At 39.9% G+C, this 18,770-nt stretch overlaps 1 protein-coding gene across 3 annotated transcripts in view; it reads left to right on the plus strand.

Moving 5' to 3' along the window:
- The window catches only part of CDKAL1 (CDK5 regulatory subunit associated protein 1 like 1), a 361,348-nt gene that overhangs the window by 123,528 nt on the left and 219,050 nt on the right, over positions 1 to 18,770 (plus strand). For all 3 annotated transcript variants that reach the window (XM_048940100.1, XM_048940101.1, XM_048940102.1), the window contains one exon: positions 8,423 to 8,543. In XM_048940100.1, coding sequence (XP_048796057.1) covers positions 8,423 to 8,543 — 121 coding nt within the window. The remainder of the gene's footprint in view (positions 1 to 8,422; positions 8,544 to 18,770) is intronic.

The raw sequence follows: 18,770 nt of genomic DNA on the forward strand, positions 1-18,770 counted from the left end.
TGAGTTTCTATCTCAAATCTCCTGAAGTTTTGAGCAGCATCCTTGAACCTGATCAAATGCATTTCTTCAGAAATGTGAGGAGAGGTGGTCAGGGGAACTCTTCCTGCAGTCGACTGTTAGCATTGTCCCTCTGTGCTGTTGGAGGCTGTAGCCAGTGTTTTGAGTTCCTATCCTTACAGATATTGCTGTGATTCAGTGAAACACTGCAGGAATACCAGTAAAGATAGATCTACTTTATGTTTAATAGAGAGAAAATAATCTGTGGTTTCTAGCAATGCACGCCAACTGCAGAGCTTTCTAAAAAGATTGTGAACCTCTATACTCTATTTAATAAATCAAATATTTAAAAGCCCGTATTCACCCATGTGGCATTCTTATTCTTGAGTCTTCTGGAACAGAATTGCTATTATATGCTAATTCCCAATGCAGGACTTAGTAAATACACATATTTCAGGTTAATATCATGTGTGTCACGTGCTTAATAATATCTGCAGCTTTCTTTGAGCTTGTGCAGTGTGGTAATCCCTTTCTAAAGAGCTTGGAATTGTAGCAACTTGGCCAAATTACCAACTGCTATCAGTACCCTGATGGGACCAGGCCTTTGGCTGAGTAAATGCTTTTTGCTGTGGTGCCTGGGCATGCAAATGGGGAAAATATCAGTGATTCTGATAGCATTAGGCTGAATCATTCCCTGACTTGTAAGGGGATCCAGTTCCTGCATACACCAGTTGTAGAAGGAGCTTAACTTGCACAACATTGTCGTTTATGCTGATCTAAAAAAGGAGTAATTTGTATTAGTTTCTAGGCCAGGGGAAGAGCATATATATTCCATCTGGGTTTGTTTTTCCTTTTTGCCTGTTGCCTGCATTTACTAGAGGCAGAAAATCCCATGGATGACACTCAGGAATATCTTCACTAGTAATTAATGCTAGTGTGGGTGGGTTTGGGTGGGTGTATTAGCACAGTAAAGCCCTAAGTCAGTGAGCGTCATTGTTTCTGCCCTTGTCTGGCAGCCTGTCATTGCCCTGGGGAGCTCAAGGATTTCTCTGCATTCAGTCATGTCTGCTTGTTTTTGCTTCAGGGCAAGCAGAAGAGGTAGAGGGAGATTGGCACAAGTGGGCTGATTCCCCAGAGGTAAAGCAGGGCTTGAGTCTAACTCGGCTGACAAGTCTGTGTTTAAAGCAACAACTGTAGTTAAAGTCCAAGTGTAAGAGAACTGGGCTGAAGTATCAGTAACAGTCAAGGCTAGCTGTACAGTGCATTAGGCAATTTGAGGTGATCCTTGTGTCTCAGATGCTATCTTTTGTTAGTCCTCCACAAAGATGTGCAATATCTTTGTTCTACATCATAGCTGCAGAGTTAGAAGAACATCACTGTAAAATAAAACTTGCTTGGTTTGATATTACAGTTTTGTAATGGCTCCTGATTTGCCTCTTCTTCCTTTGCATTTATTATTTATTTGATCTTATTATGCTCCCTTGTCTTTAAGGTTCTCTTTTTGTTACTTTTGCTGAAGTTTCCTAATTCTTTCCACTATTTATATTTGCTTGATCCTTCCATCTTTCAGTCTTTATCACTGTTTTTGTTTCTTCCTTCCACTTCTTCAGTTTTACTTCGGGCTTACTTGCTCCTTTGCTTTCCCTTCAAGTTGCTCAGCCTTCTTTAGGTATGGTGCTCCTGTGTGCATTTTTCCAGTGCTAGCACTAAGCTCTGCATTAAAAATGGAGTAACGGTGGAAGGAAATGTGTGCAAAAATACATGAAATTGTACTTAGTCCTTTTTCCCTCATGGTGCTGGAGAAGATCAAACAGGTTGGTGAGAGACAGCTGGGAGGTGTGCAATTGTACATTGGCAGCCTTGTTGTGAGGAAAATGAGTGTATTTCAGGAAACGGTGAATAACCTCTGAATGTAATCGTGTAACTGGGAAAGGGAAAGAATGGGTAACAACAAACTGAAAACAATAGAAATTGTTGCTGCCAAGGCTGGAGTTTCCTGCATCTCTGAAGATTTTCTTTAAACTAGTGTTCTTAAGCTCCTTTAGATATTTGCACCTAACCTTGAAGGCAACAGCTAAGAAATTGTGCTCTGTACCAGGCTGGGAGCTGTTCCAATGGCACACCACATTTACAGCAGGGTAGGCATCATGGAGGAGGGATCGTCAGTAGATCATCATAGAATCATATCATAGAATGGCCTGGGTTTGAAAGGACCTCAAAGTTTCAATCCCCCAACCATAGGCAGGGTCACCGTCCACCACACCAGGCTGCCCAGAGCCACATCCAGCCTGGCCTTCATTGCCTCCAGGGATGGGGCCCTACTCTGTCTGTCAGGCAGTATTTCTCAGCAGCTACTGAGAGGCACCAGCCTGTGGACTGAATGGAGATGGCTATTTTTGAAGTACAGATGTCTGTTAAGATCTGGGAGATAATTGCAAGACTGATAGACGGTTTTTGAGTTCAATTAAAATGACTAAACCATACCACTTTCCTCTAGCTTGACCTTGTATCAAGCTGGCAAAATACTACTCCAATAGTCTGATGTTCAGAGTGTATTCAGTGTTATAATCTTAAGGTAAGGAAATTCCATTATCAGTTCCCTTCATATAATTCTGTTTCAAGATCAGTCATTCTCTTGCTGCACTGGTGAAGCACATACCATCTACAAATAAAAGCGTGTGCATGTATGTAGCATTAATATTATGGTATTTTCTTTGTATCCTTTTGAACAAGTGAAAATACATTGAAACTACTTCTGTTCTGCACAGTGGTTTATCAAACTGACACGTGTAAAGTCTTTATTTAAACTAACAATAGGATTTAATACCCTGATTAATTCATTCCAAGCTCATCTTCTGTGGGAACAATGCCAAGAAATGTGAGTTGCGTTCACTGACTTGTATATAAAAATGAGTTTCGTTTTCAAGAGAGCTCTTAGAATTCGAGATCTCTGATTCATTTTAAATTGTTTCTATCTTGATTTCACTTACGGTTTTACTGTGAGTGATTCTGCTCTAGGAGCTTCTTCACTTGGTCAGTAGGACTTTATTAGTGTAATCTGCATGAAGTGACTTGTGAATATCTACTCTGAAACACGACTTAAATCTCGAATTAAACTTTATAGTTTTAAAATATAGTTGGATTTGCTGGTACACTATGGGAAATTAGGGAAGTTATCTTTTTGTCAGGAGAGGTATATAGCACTGGAATGTTTTGACTGGTCTATGAACACATCTAGACTGAGTGACCTGACTAGATCTGCTCCACAGCATCACAGGGTGATAGAGGTTGGAAGGCACCTCTGGAGGCCTTTTGGTTCAGTTTCCTGCTCAATCAGGGCCATCCAGAGGACATAACTCAGAACACGTCCTGCCAGCTTTTGCATATCTCAGGGAAGGAGATACTCCACTACCAATCTGGGCAGCCCGTCTGAGTGATCAGTCACCCTTTGTCATGAAGCAGTATTTCAAAGCTTGCATCTTTCAGTTTTTTTAAAGGTTTAAGTTGTATTTTGAAGTTTTCTTGACATAAATATGGGGGGAAACGATCTACAGGATTTGACAAGTTATCAAGTTATGCTTTATTAATAGCAATAACATTGTAAACATGCTTCAATGATTGTTTAGAATGAAACAAAATAGTTAACGCATAGAGTAGGGAAAAAGAATTGAAGGTCACAAATATTGTAATGGGATTTTTTTTTCTTTTTCAACTATTAATGTGTCTGCAGTAGAAATAACAGCAGTTGGTTATGCTGATCCTGTTGTGTATGGAGTGGGCAAGGGGGCATGAAGCGATCATAGACTCAGATAGGTTGGAAAAGACCTTTGAGATAAAGCCCAGCCACCAACCTGCCTTGTCCAGTCTTATCATTAAACGAAGTCCCGTAGCGCCACATGCAGTACAGGGTTGTGAACCACTCAGTGGACCAGGTAGGAGGTGACAACCTAGGTGGAGATGCTTTCCACTTTTAGAGAGAGGCTGGGTCTTGTGCACCCTAGTGAGTTATGTTTTAGTTGAGAACATCTGGAGACTTGTTTTCTGATGCTTCTGGTAACTCATCTAGCATTTAAAACACAGAGCTAGCAGAATTTTCTAGACTACCATAGTGTTTTGCATTTTATTCTGCCTATTTTCTTGAGAAAACGGGGACGATAAAGTTGTACCTCCTGAATAGCTCTGTCATTATCTCCATTTTTCTTCCTTCAATGCATTTGAAACAGATTTGAGGTAAGTTGCATAGCCTCTTTTTCCAGAATTTCCATGAAAGTTTGATTAATTCTCCCAGTATGGGAAAAGCAGAGCATGAGCTGAATTCTTACTAGACGACAATAATTCATGTTGCTCTTCGTTGTGAGAGTACAAATTCAGAGATGAAGCTTCTCCGATTCTGCTGAAATATAATTTGCTGGGGAGGACAGGTTTCTCGTGCACATTTTGTAGAGTTCAGAATGGTGATCTGACTCTTAATTGTCGCATGGGAACTGCTGAGCCACGGCCTGAACCTCTGATTGACCACCTGGGGCGAGCACTGAGTCAGCCACAGGAGCACAGGTGAAGGCAATTCAGCTGTGTGCTGGAAAGGGGGGAGCCTGGCTGCACCTCTCCTAGACCTATTGAAGAGCTGGCTGCCAGTGGGGAAGGGTCTCTGCTGGAGATCTGCTCTGCTGCAGTTTTGTGGGTGAGCTCAGGGTACAGATAAGCTTGCTATCTATTCTCTTTTTGTTACTGTAATCTGCTTTGCCTAGCTCTCTTGTTTATTTTGTAATTATAGCATCTTAATATTCATTGATTATACAGTTATAAATGTACAAATTGGGGTGATTATTATTATTTTTAAGTCTGAGTAGTTTGGAATGATGCAAACTATTCCATTATGATTTCAGTCATAAATCCAAGTGCAGTTTTAACACGGTCAAGCAATTGAATATTTAAAAACTGGATAAGCTGCTTTGTTCCAAATAAACCACAGTATTAAGAAATACAAAAAGGGATGTCCCCTGCTTCTAGTTCAGTTTTTTTTGCCTATGATAATGCAATCACTTTTGTTATACAAGTAAATAAAACGGTGTTATGCTTGTGACTCCTTAACGAAGCATTAGATTGGAAAATAACCGATTGTATTACGAGACAATGGTTTTGCTGTTATTGTCATGAAAAGGTTGGAATGAATAATTTAACAAATGTTAATAGCACAAGTAAGATATTCTAAGTTCACAGCAGGGTATAATGAATTTTTTTCTCCTACACATTTGCAAAAATAATAACCTTTCAATTACTATTACTGATGTCTCCTTTTAGTATTAACCATTGCAATCTCACCTGATTCTGTTCACTTCTTCATTAAATCAAATTTTAAGAGTTTTTTTTGTGTATCTGTAGAAGTATAAGGAAGGCTATCAAAAGTAGTTGCTTATCCTTCCAGCTGTTGCTGTGATGTCATAGAAAATTCAGAGTATGAATGTGACATTATTTATAAATAAATTAACGTCTCCTTAAAATGAGAATAGTGCAGAAAAACTGTAACTGATGGATGAATTAGTTTTGTTAGCAGCTGTTGATAGGAAGAGTTTTTCAACTTTAAAAGGCAAGTGATTTTTCCCTTTTCTAATCCCTAAGTAGTAGTCACTATCCGCCTTTTCTCAGTTATTTGGAATAGTTTCCTTTGCTGTCTGTTATCACAGAGTCAATCGTATAGATTAGAAGAGACCTTTGGACATCATCTCATCCAAACACCTTGCTAAAGCAGGTTCCCTAGAGTAGGTTGCACAGAAAAGCATCCAGCTGGGTTTTGAACATCTCCAGAGAAGGAGGCTCCGCAGCCTCTCTAGGCAGCTTGTTCCAGGACTCCGTAACTCTCAAAGGAAGAAGTTCTTTCTCAGGTTCAGATGGAATTTGCAGTTTGTACCCGTTGCCTCTTGTCGTACAGGAGATGCTCCAGGCCCCTAATTATCTTTGTAATCCTTTGCTGGACTTTCTCCAGTAGTTCCCTGTCTTTCTTGAACTGGAGAGCCTAGAAGTGGGCACAGTACCTCAGGTATGGCCACACTAGGGCAGAGTATAGAGGGAAGATAACCTCACTCAACCTGCTGGTCATGCTCTTTTTAATGCATGCTGGGACACCTCTGAACTTACTGGCTGCAGGAGCATTCTGCTGCTCATGGCCAACATGCTGCCCACCAGGGCACCCAGGTCCTGGTCCCACTCTGCCCAACTCTCCAGTCTGTTCAAGTCTTGTATCCTTCTGGTGTGTCAGCCACTCCTCCTACCAGCTTTATATCATCAGCAAGCTTGCTGAGGGTGCGCTCTATCCCTATATCCAGGTCATTGATGAAGATGCTGAACAAGACCAAGCCCAGTACAAATCCATGGGGAACACCGCTAGTAACAAACTTCCAACTATACTCTGCTCCTCTGATCACAACCCTCTGAGCTCTGCCAGTCAGACAGTTCTCAATCCATCTCACTGTCTACTCTTCTATCCTTAACTTCTTAAGCTTACACATGAGAATGATGTACGCATGACCCAGCTGGTCATAGTATCATAGAAGGCTATCAGACTGATAAAGCGTGATTTCTCCTTAGTGGATCTGTGTTAACTGCTCCTGGTAAATTCCTTTTCTTCTACTTGCTTGGAGAAGATATCCAGAATAAATTGTTTCATCAGCTTTCCAGGGACAGAGGAGAGGCTGGCTGGTCTGTAGTTTCCAGGTTCTCCTTCTTGCCCTTTTTGAAGACTGGAGTGATGCTGGCTTTTCCTCCAGCCCTCAGGCACCTCTCTTGTTCTCCCTGACCTTTCAAAAATTACAGAGAATGGTTCACTAATCACTTCTGCCAGCTCCCTTAGCAGTCATGGCTGTGTCCTGTTGGGGGCCATGGATTTGTGTATGTTGAGTTTGACTAGATGATCTCTAACCACATCCTCCTCGACCATGGGGAAGTCTTCCTTTCCCATGACTCTCTTTGGCCCTTAGGAATCCCAGACTCTGAAGGTAAGTCTTCACAGTAAAGTCTGAAGCATGAAAATCAGTAACTGATATCGGTTGCCTCCGATACCCACTTCCTCAGCCAGCCCTTCTTTGTATGAACTAAATCCAGTAGCACACTTCTCCTTATTGTCTCCTTCACCACCTGGACCTGGAAGTTATTCTTCACATACTCCAGGTGTCTTCTGGGTGGCTTGCAGCCCACCATTATGACCTATGCCTGGGTTTTATGAAATAAATGATTTTTTCACTGGAGATATTTTGTTCTGGGTCTTGCAACAATATATGCTCAGTTTATTTTATTCTTCATTGCTGGATTTTGCTTTCAGTATTTTAGTGAAGCTTGTCACTTGTACTGCTGAAATGTATCATAAGTTGTGATGTTCTGTTTCAGGCAGCTATGATAGCTTTAGTATTTTACTGTCTGGATAATACTAGTTTCAAGAGAGTATCGGAGGCAGTTTCTGACCTGCAGTCTCCTTGGTGTTGAAGGAACACACCTTTATGATTATCTCTGTTACATCTAGGGAAGTAAGAGTAGGATCCTTTTCCATCTGCTTCAGTTCATCACTTGCAGCCTCTTCCCCTTAAATAGGGACACTAATGCAGTATGTCTCTTATCTAGCAGAGTCTTAACACAGCTGCTCTGCATCTGTCTGCACGGTCACCTGGCTGCAGAACCAGAACTTCCTGTAGGAAACAAAATTTATAGGAAAAGAGCAGGGTGCTTAGGGCAGAAAAAGAACGGAGATGTTAATGGCAATATGGTCTCTGGATAGCAAACAAGTTGCAAATTAAAATCTCAGGTACGTATGAAATTGAGTAAAATAATGAATGCCTTCTTACGGTGCTCTCTGCCCAAAGATCAGTGTTGGTTATAGCAGTCTGACTGGCAGAGCTGGAGTGGGAAAGCCAATGCTGACCATAAATGCCGCTTGTCAGTTTAGCCTTTGATACGTTTGCAGGATGCACTCCACAGTACTTTCCTTCAGACTTATGTAGTCAGGCAACTTAAACTCAGTTAAGTTGGTTCTCTACATAAGAAGCTTTAAAGATGTTTAGGAGTAGTTTATTGCCTACTATTTTCAGCTTGTGTAAAGCTGGGGGGAAATAGATTCTGACACACTAATCATATAAATATCACTATATTTGAGAGTATGTTGATATTTGCTGAGAATCTGAAAATTTAACTGCTTACATCATTTTAATTGAATGAAACAAATGTATGAAATGGTAATTGGATGAAATAATTTCTTCCATTTTAACATGATTTATTTTACCTGTCGGTATTTCTTTTTAAATTCTCCAGCTGATGGCAAGAAATTGTTACATCTCATTCTCATTTTCAGTCTTTGAAGTATAAACGCTGCTTGTGATGAAGAGCAAATCAAAACAAATACGTGCTTTGTACTGACTGCATTTTTATGCTTTGTTTGAAGGTCATTCTGTGAGACTGCTTGGTCAGAAAAAGAACAATGGAAAACGTTTGGGGGGAGCACGACTGGATTTACCAAAGATCAGGAGGAATCCACTTATAGAAATCATTTCCATCAACACAGGGTAAGAATCTTCCAAACATGAAGTATTTAGTTCTTCTGAGGAATTGCCTAGTGTATGACTTCTGAGTTAAAAAGGAAAGGAAGAATGATCACTTCTAAATTGTAAATGATTTTAAATGTCCTTCTTTCTAGAAAATAAACCCCTGCTTAATGAGGTGCAAGTCTTCTGCTGCTCCAGGTCTGCAGACAATTGTTTAATCCTCTTTCTTCATCTAAGCATTTCTCAGAAGTAAAATTGCAAAGAAAACTGAAGAAGAAAAAATACTATGAGGTTTTCTCTTCAGCTCTTCTGGCTTGGAAGACAGTTCTGGAATATCATTTGTAATTGATTAAGCTCTGTAAACACCTGATTGTCAGCTCAGCTATATAAATGGCTAAATTAGACGTACTTGTTTCTAGCTCCTCTGATACGCTTCTAAGAGTTTTCATGCTCATATTTCAACCTTTGCTTTGCTAAAAAAAAAAAAAAAAGCTGGTCTCTGCCCATCAAGCAACTCTAGATGTCTATTTTTCTATGCATTTGAGTATTTTAATGCTTTGAGGAATTCTATCTGCAATCTCTCTTCCCTTGATGCTTTTCTGTTCTCCACTCAATTATCTACCATTTGGTCAGTTTCCTGAAAACACAAAGTCCTCCATACAAATCTCCTCTGATTTTTCTCATCATCTTCAACTTACATGGTAATTTCCCAGGTGATGAATATAAAATGTGTTATTCCAGGCATCCTAGGTCAGTGAGAGCTTATAGCCTAGAGGACGAAAAGCATGAAAAATATTAGAACTGTTTTCACTTCAGTCTAGCACTTTCTTAAACATTTCATGAGGCAGTTAAGCTGCTGTCCTCTTTCTCTTGCTTCCTTTTCTTTAAACAGTAATTCCTTCATAATTTGATGTAAAACCTAGTGTTCTATTTAGAGCAGAATATCAGTTTAAGACTGAAGTGTGGTTACTTTTTTCTTCCTCTGACCATAACTATAGAGAACTCTTTTTTCCACGTTGAATTGTGATACTTTCAAACTACAGGCTCTTGCATGGATCGTTTTTGATGTCTGCGTATAAGATTGTCTGCTGCAGTTACTTTACGTGTTCAGAATTTTTCTTTCCCTATGGTCTTTCCTGTGGATGACTTATCTTTCAATGATTAAAAGCAAAATGTTCTTCTACATTTGATTATGCCTATGCTTCAGGTGTTACAATTTTTCTTTTCCGTTGATATTCATAACTAATGTAATAAAAGGCTTCTAATTGTAAATGTTGCCAAGAGTGCAAAGTGGTTTATGTGTGGTCTTGTTTACATGTCATTTCATGTCTAATAGCACACTGACAAGGTACTGGCAGTGATAATTTGATCAGGTTACAGCTTAGCCTAGTTGTGGAAATGAAACAGGCTACTGCAGATTGTGTACGTCTACTGTTAGGCAGCTGATTAGTAGCAGCCTTTCTTTTTCACAGGGCTTTTTTAAAAAAAAAGTTTTCCTTTTTATTTATTTATTTTTTTTGTTTTAAAACAAGACTGTTTCCAAACTGATCAAGCTGAAGATGAGTGACACCTCCCTAAGATATTACCTTGGGCAAACTTCTTCCTTAGTACAGGAGTTTACAAACCCTTATTAATGCACTAGTAATTAGTGCTCCTCTCATGCCAATACAATACGTATTTTATATTGCAGAGTAACTAAATACTAGTAGAAGTCACAAGGGTACATGTATTTAATGATGAATTAGGTCCAGTACAGACAAGAGCATTTCCAAAATCTCAAACTTGAAAGTCAGTGCTACGAGGCATCTGAATTAACTGATGTCCCATTCAGTACTATGTGCTCAGGGAATCTTGTCTCCTGTGAAATACAGGTTACTGCTTTCTTTCCCATTCTCCCCCTTCCCAGCCTCTCCACCTGTGTGCTGCAGGTGACTTTTTAGTTAGTGCTGGGATTTTGACAATTAAACTGTAGCTTTATGAAGACAACAAGACAGAGTATGTATTACTGATGGTGATTTGACTGCGCTGCTTCTATCTGCTTTGTCTTGGTAACTGCCTGTGGCAGTTCTTAGTGTTGCTACCACATTGGACCTGTGCTGTTTTCTGTATGTAAAGATTGCAGGAATCTTTAAAGCTTAGTTTTGGTACAGTATTCCTTACTGAGAAGTTAATTATGTCAGACTGGACCGTCTCAAAATAGTGAGAAATACCAAGTTAAAAACAGTGGTTTCTTTCTTGGAGATACATCTGTGTGGTGCTGTTGATGGTGCCTGCGCCACATCGTTCCCAGCCTTTCCCTCCCACCCCTTCCACACGGCAGCCATGGCTGACGCTGACAGGCAGGTGGGCCTCGCGCTGTGATGGAGCGTGTGGTGAGCAGCACCGGGGGGCCGCCTGGCTCTGCGCTCCCTCATTGTGCCTGGGATTGCGCTGAGGTGGGAGTTCCTGGCAGCAGGCCTGGGGAGGGGCGGGCAGGCTCTGTCCTTTCCCTGTGAGCCTTCTGTGAAGCCGCTGGGGTGCTCAGGTCTCTAGGAGAGGGAGGTGGGATTGGCTCCGTACCAGTGGGCTTTGCTGGGCTGTGCCCCAGTGTGTAGGGTTGGAGTAGAGTGCAAGAAACTGCTGGAGGGTGAGGAGGTGCGTGTGTGTGTGTGTTCTGCGGTGTAGGTTAGATATCAGGAGGAGGTTTTTCAGCCAGAGGGTGGTGAGGCACTGGAACAGGTTGCCCAAGGAGGCTGTGGATGCCCCATCCTTGGAGGCATTCAAGGCCATGCTGGATGTGGCTCTGGGCAGCCTGGTATGCTGGTTGGTGACCTGCACATAGCAGGAGGTTGGAACTGAATGAGCACTGTGGTCCTTTTCAACCCAGGCCATTCTACAGATTTCATGGTTCTGTGATAGGTAAATGCTGAGGCAGAGAAAAAGGCAGAGTGCACGAAGAAGAAAACGAAAGAAGCATCTGGTGATGAAGGGCATGCAGAGGTGAGCCCATGTCAGCCATGGGATGTTGGAAGATGTAGCTTTGTGTACTGTTAACTTTGCTGTATGTTATCCGTCCGATTCATTTATCGGCTGTTGCAATAATTCCTTTCCCTGCTATTTCTTACTTCAGCAAAGTTTGCCATGAAGTGGCTTTGTTGCTCTTGACAGCAGGTTATGTTGTTGTCAGGGGAGAGCAGCTCTGGTTTGTGTGGCTGCTGCTCCATGATGCAGCCCGCTGCAGCTCCCATCAGCAGCAGGAGATAGGCAGCAGGTCTGTGGGGCAATGAAAGCCTGCCAGAGATGCTCTGCCATTTCTGTGTTTGTGGTTGGTGTGAGTAAACAGTGGGCACAGAGCTGCTGGCCAGCTCTGAGCTGCAGCCATCTGCACCATGGTGCCTGCGCTGACAGCCTGACGTCAGTGCAGGACGTGTTCAACAAGCTTTCCAAATTGTTTTTTTTTCCTTTTGTACTGTATTAAACTAGCATTTGCTACAAGTTTAAGCACGAGGTTGATTTAGTAGTTCATTAATATATCTTATGCGTATATTAAACAGATGCACTGTGGTATGTATAATGTTACTATGTAATTGTAATAATTGGCTGGTAAGGCATAGCACACGCATAGCTGCAGACGGTCACATAGGCCTCTGTGAAATGTATATGCTGGTCACATTCTTGACATCACGTGGTATTAATCTGTTGAATGTGCCTTTATTCTTTATGTGTAGCTGAATCCTTGGCCTGCATTTATCAGTGAGCGTTTAGAGATGTACAATAAACTTAAAGCTGAGCACAATGCACTTCTTGCAGAGCGAGCTGCTAATGATAGTAAACCCGTTAAGGTTACATTACCTGATGGCAAGCTGGTTGATGCGAGTCCTGGAAGACGAAACCTTATCAAATTGCTTGTGGAATTGGGTATGATTCTATCCTGTTATATACTTATATACTCCCATAGCTTTCCCCTTATGCATAATTCCCCTTTCTTTGTGTATGGTTTGATGTCACTTTTAAAAAAGAAGTTCAGTACTTCTCACTCATTAATTTCTTTTTCTAAATAATGAGCAGCTAATAAAAGTCCATGATTCTAGCAGAGAGTGGATAGTTATATTAATATCTATCAAGTTCTGCAGTGATAGGTATGAATTACTATCATAATAGGTATGAATCTAGAACATTTTTTCATGTTTCTCCAAATCTGCTTTGAATTAAAGACACTTAGTTCCATCTCTTTCACTGTTGTTCATGGCGTAAGCGTGTATTTTGCAGATCGTTTGCAGGTAGTAGAAATAGGATGCCGTGTTAAATGCTATATGGAGAGAAGGGATGAAGTTGTTCAGTCACCTTAATGTGATTTTTCCATCTACCAGATTGAAGTAAGAAAGCAGCATGTTCTGGAATCAGTTTTGCATTACAGCTTCATTTCGGTCTGGGGAAAAAAATCTTGGTTCCTCCTTTTAATCTAATCTTCATTAGTGCCAGTCTCATAATCTATCTCGAGCTACTCAGAGAATTTTCTTGGGATGCAGACTAAGTCTTCCACCTTTTCATTATGTAGCTCTCTATCCTGAATTCTCTACTCTGCAGCTTTAACTATCGCTTACTGATGTAACTTGTTGCTGCTGTGACACTAGCTCCCTTCTACCTGAGCTGCTACAACTCACGTGCTCTCCAAATATAGTTCCATTTGTGCTTATTGGATGCTTTAGGAAGCATGGAGGGAGTGCAGTGTGAGTTGTATGAGCTGAATGTGAGCCTACACTAGAAGTTGCTGTTGGATGGTTTGCACAAGCATTTGCTGAAGTGCTTTCTGTGCCCTGAAGTGGTCGTTCAGAACGTTTCTAAGCTGATGATGAATCCAAATTTAGCAAAAGAATTTAAAAAAAAAAAAAAAAGTCTACTTACAGTGCTTGGTTTGTTTTATAAATCAAGTGATCAAAAACTGTAAAGTTACTGTCTTTAATCCTGACATCGAGGTAAAAATACTTCACCAGTTATGAATTATGTAAGGTTAAATTGTACTCCATCATTTTCTGTCATAAGCAGTTTTTCAGTTTTATGGTGAGTTGGGGAATACGAGGATTTAATTTTCTCCATGAGTTGCTTTTTAATTCTATATGAAGTCACAGTCTGTCTACATATTGCATTTCAGTATTTGCTTAGTGTCGAGTCATAAAATACAGCAGAATTACATAGACATGAAAGTGCAGGTAATCCTGTTGTGGCTTTTTTTTGTTTTTGATTCTGCAAAAACTTTTCTCGTGTTATAGAAGTTTGTGATGCTGGGTACCTTTCTGCCTACTTTTGATGGTCAATATCTTGGTATCTGTGAGGTGTTAGGTGACAGTTGTAAAATAATGCTGATAAGAGATCTTGGTATGGATAGATTCGTTTTGCTTTGAGTCATTTTTGTGTCAGTATGTTTCAGGCTGCTTTCAGTTTTATAAGCATTTCCTATTTTTTCTCTTCAGTTACTGCTACTAGTTGAGAACTACTGGACAAGAAATGTCAGTGGCTTTCCTCATAAAGCAGTACATAAGGAGGCAGTGACATCAGCCAGATACGTAAGGGGGTTACAAATAAAAAGATCAGGAAGTGAAGCATGTCTTTTTTTGCCTCCTCCAATGGAGGAGTAATTATTGTATTGTAGTCATCTGATGCCTGTACGCTAGCAGGTGTGCAGTGGAATAAATCCTGTTAAAACAGTATTTATTCCCTTGCCAACACAGATTGCCTGGTGAGAGAAATTGAGGTTCTTGGGATCACTTAGAAGCATCTAGTTATTTGTCTTAGCGTTAGGTGCTCATCATGCTCAGATGCAGAATCGGATCCCCAGGGACATCCAGCACAGGATCAGTCTGTGTTCCAGCATAGAGCTGGGAGACTGCTCTATTGAATCTAACTTTCTCCAAAGTTTAGACTTGTTTTTCTTTTTTTTTTTGGCAGCATGTAGTAAGTGGCACTGCTGAGGATTATTATTCTTTGTGTTGGTTCCTTAAGGCTTATTGTTGTCCGATGGTATCGCTGGGATCATGAGCAGCTGCCCCACAGTGGCTTGGAGTGCTGATCCCACAGCATTCTACTGCAGCAGGGCCAGGTGTCTCTTTTCCAGAAATCACGTGTTCTCCTCTCCAGTTAAATGCTCCTTTTGTATGAGTCGTGTACCATCGAGTAACTGCAGATACTCACTAGTATGTGGCACGATGCAGCCCCCCTGTAAGGCAGAGTACATGGCTGTCAATCAGATCCACGTGGGTTATAGAAGAGCTGGTCACTCTGCAGATTGACTAAATATTTGCCATACTCCAGCTTGGCTTGAAGGGTTGCCATCTCTTACTTAAAACGTGATTTTGACCAAATAGTTTACGGACCAACTAGTGTGCACAAGATTTTTTTCTAATTAGGGTAATAACAAATTATTATTTGGTAATGGCCTCAAAAAGAATCCCTAGCTATGACTGTTGGATTCTTGATTTCTTGCAGTGGCCTATGTTGCCCTTTCAGATTTTTGGCTAGCTGAAATGAACCAGATTTGTGGCATTCAGCAAACATTTTCTATGCTGGCATGTCCACTATTGGACAGTATGAATACACTACACAGTTTGACTCCATTATAGATGAGTTCTCTGCAGACCCTAACTTGAAACCACAATATCTGTTTCCTGAGCAAAATATCTGCTCAGGAACGGTTATTGTGGCTTAAGTAAGTCTCAGAGCTTGTGAAGCCTTTGCCATCCTGCACTGAGGTTGGTGGGATATTTCAGTACTAATCTGAAACTTGGTTCAGTAGAACAACCCCTATTTCTTTGGCTTTGTGTGTTTACTGATAGGAACTCAATTCTCTTCCTCAATACAATAGCATCTGTAGATAAAAGTACAAAGAGGCATAGAAAACTAAATCTTTCTGGTATGTGAGAAATTGAATTGCCTACTGTTTGACAGTGATAGGCTCATTTTTTTTGGTGACTGCTTAAATATTTTTGTCTATCCAACCATCCCACAATGTTCTCAACATTTCCATCTTCACCTAAAATGTTGTCATTCCCATTCTGAATGAGGAGTGAGTCTGTATTACAGATCACTTTGTATTTTGTAAAATGACTGACTGAATGCTTGCAGGATTATCTGTCTTCAATTTAATTCAATTATTCATGAGTAACATACAGATTTTCTATATTTATTTTCTATATCTATACATTAAGTTTAACTTTTCAAGATTCTCATGCAAGTGAGATATTATCATACCACATACTATATTTATTTTTACTTTGATGTAAACACTTCAAGCAAACTCCCCAGAAAATACTGATACAATTACTTTGGCTCTGTCTTATCTTAATACATACAAGGATGCTTTTCATAACTATTGAGCTATACACCAATGACTTGACAGAGTCTGTCGTGTTGATTACCCTCAGAAAATGTAGGAAGTGAGGATCTGGAAAAGGTAAAGCATAAACTTGTGAAAAAAAGACTTCTCAATTAGAGCTTTTTTGTTAATGTTTTAATCAATATTTGCATGTTGTAGTTAGATTTCAGGTATACTACATACTAAGCATGGATTTCAACCATGCACGTGCTGTGGATCAATCTGTTTTACTCTGGAACAGTTCACAAAACAATCTTTGTGATGAAGAAGATGCACACAATTGTGCCATCTGTCAGTATGGGAAGGGATTTTAATGTTAGTTATAGCATCTGAAATGAAGTATTCCAAACCTTGCAGAAACCACACTGCTGCAACAGAAGGGGAAGAGTTGTTTACAACAGAGAATTTTAACAGTTTAATTTTTTTGCCTAAGGTCTCTTTCCACTGCAACTTACTGTAACTGGCATCAGTTCTCATTATTTCCTAATGAGGTACTTAAATAGAGTATTGATTACAGTCTCTGAAAGATTTTTTTCTTTTTCACTTATTATCAATATCATACAATTATAATGTTTCAGATTGAAAGGATGAGATATAAAATGCCAACATGCTACAACATCTGTAGATGCTGCCTGGTATCAATTTCACTGAGAACACTAAAAAAATGTTTTGTCTATCAGAAAAAGATGATATCAGTGTGGATTAAATTCTCAACTTTCCAGCTGTCATGCTTGTATCATTTTAGCATCTTGAAGTGAGTTAATTTCTGCTCTTTGTGCATCTTTCTTGTTCTGTGTCCCCATTGCTGAGGACGTGCCTCCTCATCTGTGCTTTCTGATTGAGAGTAAATGAAAAGTAGCTTTTTTTCTTGTTAGTTTGCTTGAGCTGATAATGTAAAAGCATAGTTTAAGAAAATGGAAAAGAAATCAGTTGGATTAGGGCCAGGAAATAATTGTTTCCTCCCCTCTTGGTTTTCAGCTTGACTTCTGTCTTCTCCCAGACATCAAAGGTAGTCATGGCTGGTTGTGTAGGGTAGGCTTGGGTGTTTCCTTCAGCACGGAGAAACAACAACTTCCAGTGGCTATTAATGGATATTGTTCATATGTTCAAATGAATAACTGAGGAGTTACTCCTTTGGTTGTATAGGTGATATTAAGTACTGCTTGAATTGATCTAGGACTAGCCTTTTTCTTTTTTTTTAGTGAATAGTGTCTCTTCTTGCAAGGAATGTTCAGTCAGTCCTTCATTAAGTCTATCAACATGTGACACTGAAGAATTATTCCAGTAAGTTGTTGTTTCTTTGGCATAGCACTACTGAAGATTCTTATGCAGTGAAGTAGGAAGTTCATGCATGTTGCTAAAGTGAAGTTCTTTCTCATTGGCAGAAAACAACACACTTTCTATATGCACACGGATTTCTAACCTTAAATTCTTGCTGTGCAGTGTTTTGTGCTCATGTTATTCCTTGAGCTTTCAGTTCTTGAGAAATGAGAAATCTCCTTTACCAACACACAAATTCTAGAACTCATTTTTCTGCTTCATGAAAACTCTGAATTGATTTATAAGAAAACAATTTTCATTGTTTCTGTTCTTAAAAATTCATCTCTTATGTTATCTCCTCCCAGCCTCAGAAATCTGAACTTTTGCTGGATAAAAAAGGTACTTTTACAGTACCTTTATGAGCTTAAAATGGGCAACAAACTTTTTCCTTACACCTTTTGGTAGACTTTGTTTTGCTCTTGCACGTCTCATCTTCACCCTATCTGCTATTTCACAGCACAGTAGAAAATTCAGGAAGACTCGTAAATTTGCCCAAAATAAGTAAGGAATTCTCGAAACTACATTGCTCCACACATGTTGCAAGTCGCTGAGGAAAACAGCAGTAATCACATGCTCGAACTGCATCATCGTCCTGAAACTTTGGGCAGCTTCAGGCATATTTCTGCTCCTTTGTCACTAGGTGGCTTCCCACACTGCACAGTCGCGTTTCTTCTTCACCCAGAGGGAAGATCACCAGAGATTAATTCAATCTCCAATCCTTAAGTTAAACTGTGAAGGGAAAGGATGTGTGCAGGGAAATAAGCTTGATCTCCTTTTGTGTAGATGTGATGTATAGTTTCCTGCTGTTTCAGATGATTCTTTTCGATACTGCATTCCTGATTATCTTGAACAATGATCTAGAAAGTGAGCCAGCTTTAGCATACAGGAATCTGATTGCAGGTTAGCACAGATGATTGTAAAGGGACTTCCTGCCCGTCTTTTGGCGGGTGCTTACAAACAGAAGTATTTTTGGATCACACAATGAGACTGGGGTCTGCTTGAATGAGAAAAGATGGTTTTGAAGTTATTTGCAGTTTCGTATAGCCTTAGATCTGACACTGGTATTCTTTCTGAGGTTGGAAATGAATTCCTCCTTGTTGAGAAAAGAGTTCATTTGCGTCCTTTCTCTCAGTGCCCACGTACGTATTTGCTAAGAGAAATCTGACCAGAATCCTGAGAAACATTTTATTCTTTTCTCAGATTACTGTAAATATTGAAAAATAGCCCTATATTATCATAATTAACATTGTCTTATCGTTAGTCTTAGCTTTTCACGTAGGAAAATCAAAACCAGGAAAACAAAGCAAACACTCAAGAAGAAATTGTTTAGAAAAAATACTGTGCTTTTGAGTGCTAGTTTAAGAAATGCCTATTCTGTATTTTAGTAGCCTATTTTAAAGCATTGTGCAATAAAGAGTTTAAATTTCAGTGCCTACATCTTTAATGCTCATCAGCAGAATCTGGTAACTTTGCGTTGCTGAATACTAATGATCTCTTTTGCTAGTATTATCAGGACTGTTAAATGTGAGCAAAGAAATTGAACATGTGTCAAAGGGTCTGACTGAAGTACTTTCTGTACC

The sequence above is a fragment of the Lagopus muta genome, chromosome 3 (genome assembly GCF_023343835.1).
Source record: "Lagopus muta isolate bLagMut1 chromosome 3, bLagMut1 primary, whole genome shotgun sequence".
NCBI lineage: Eukaryota > Metazoa > Chordata > Aves > Galliformes > Phasianidae > Lagopus > Lagopus muta.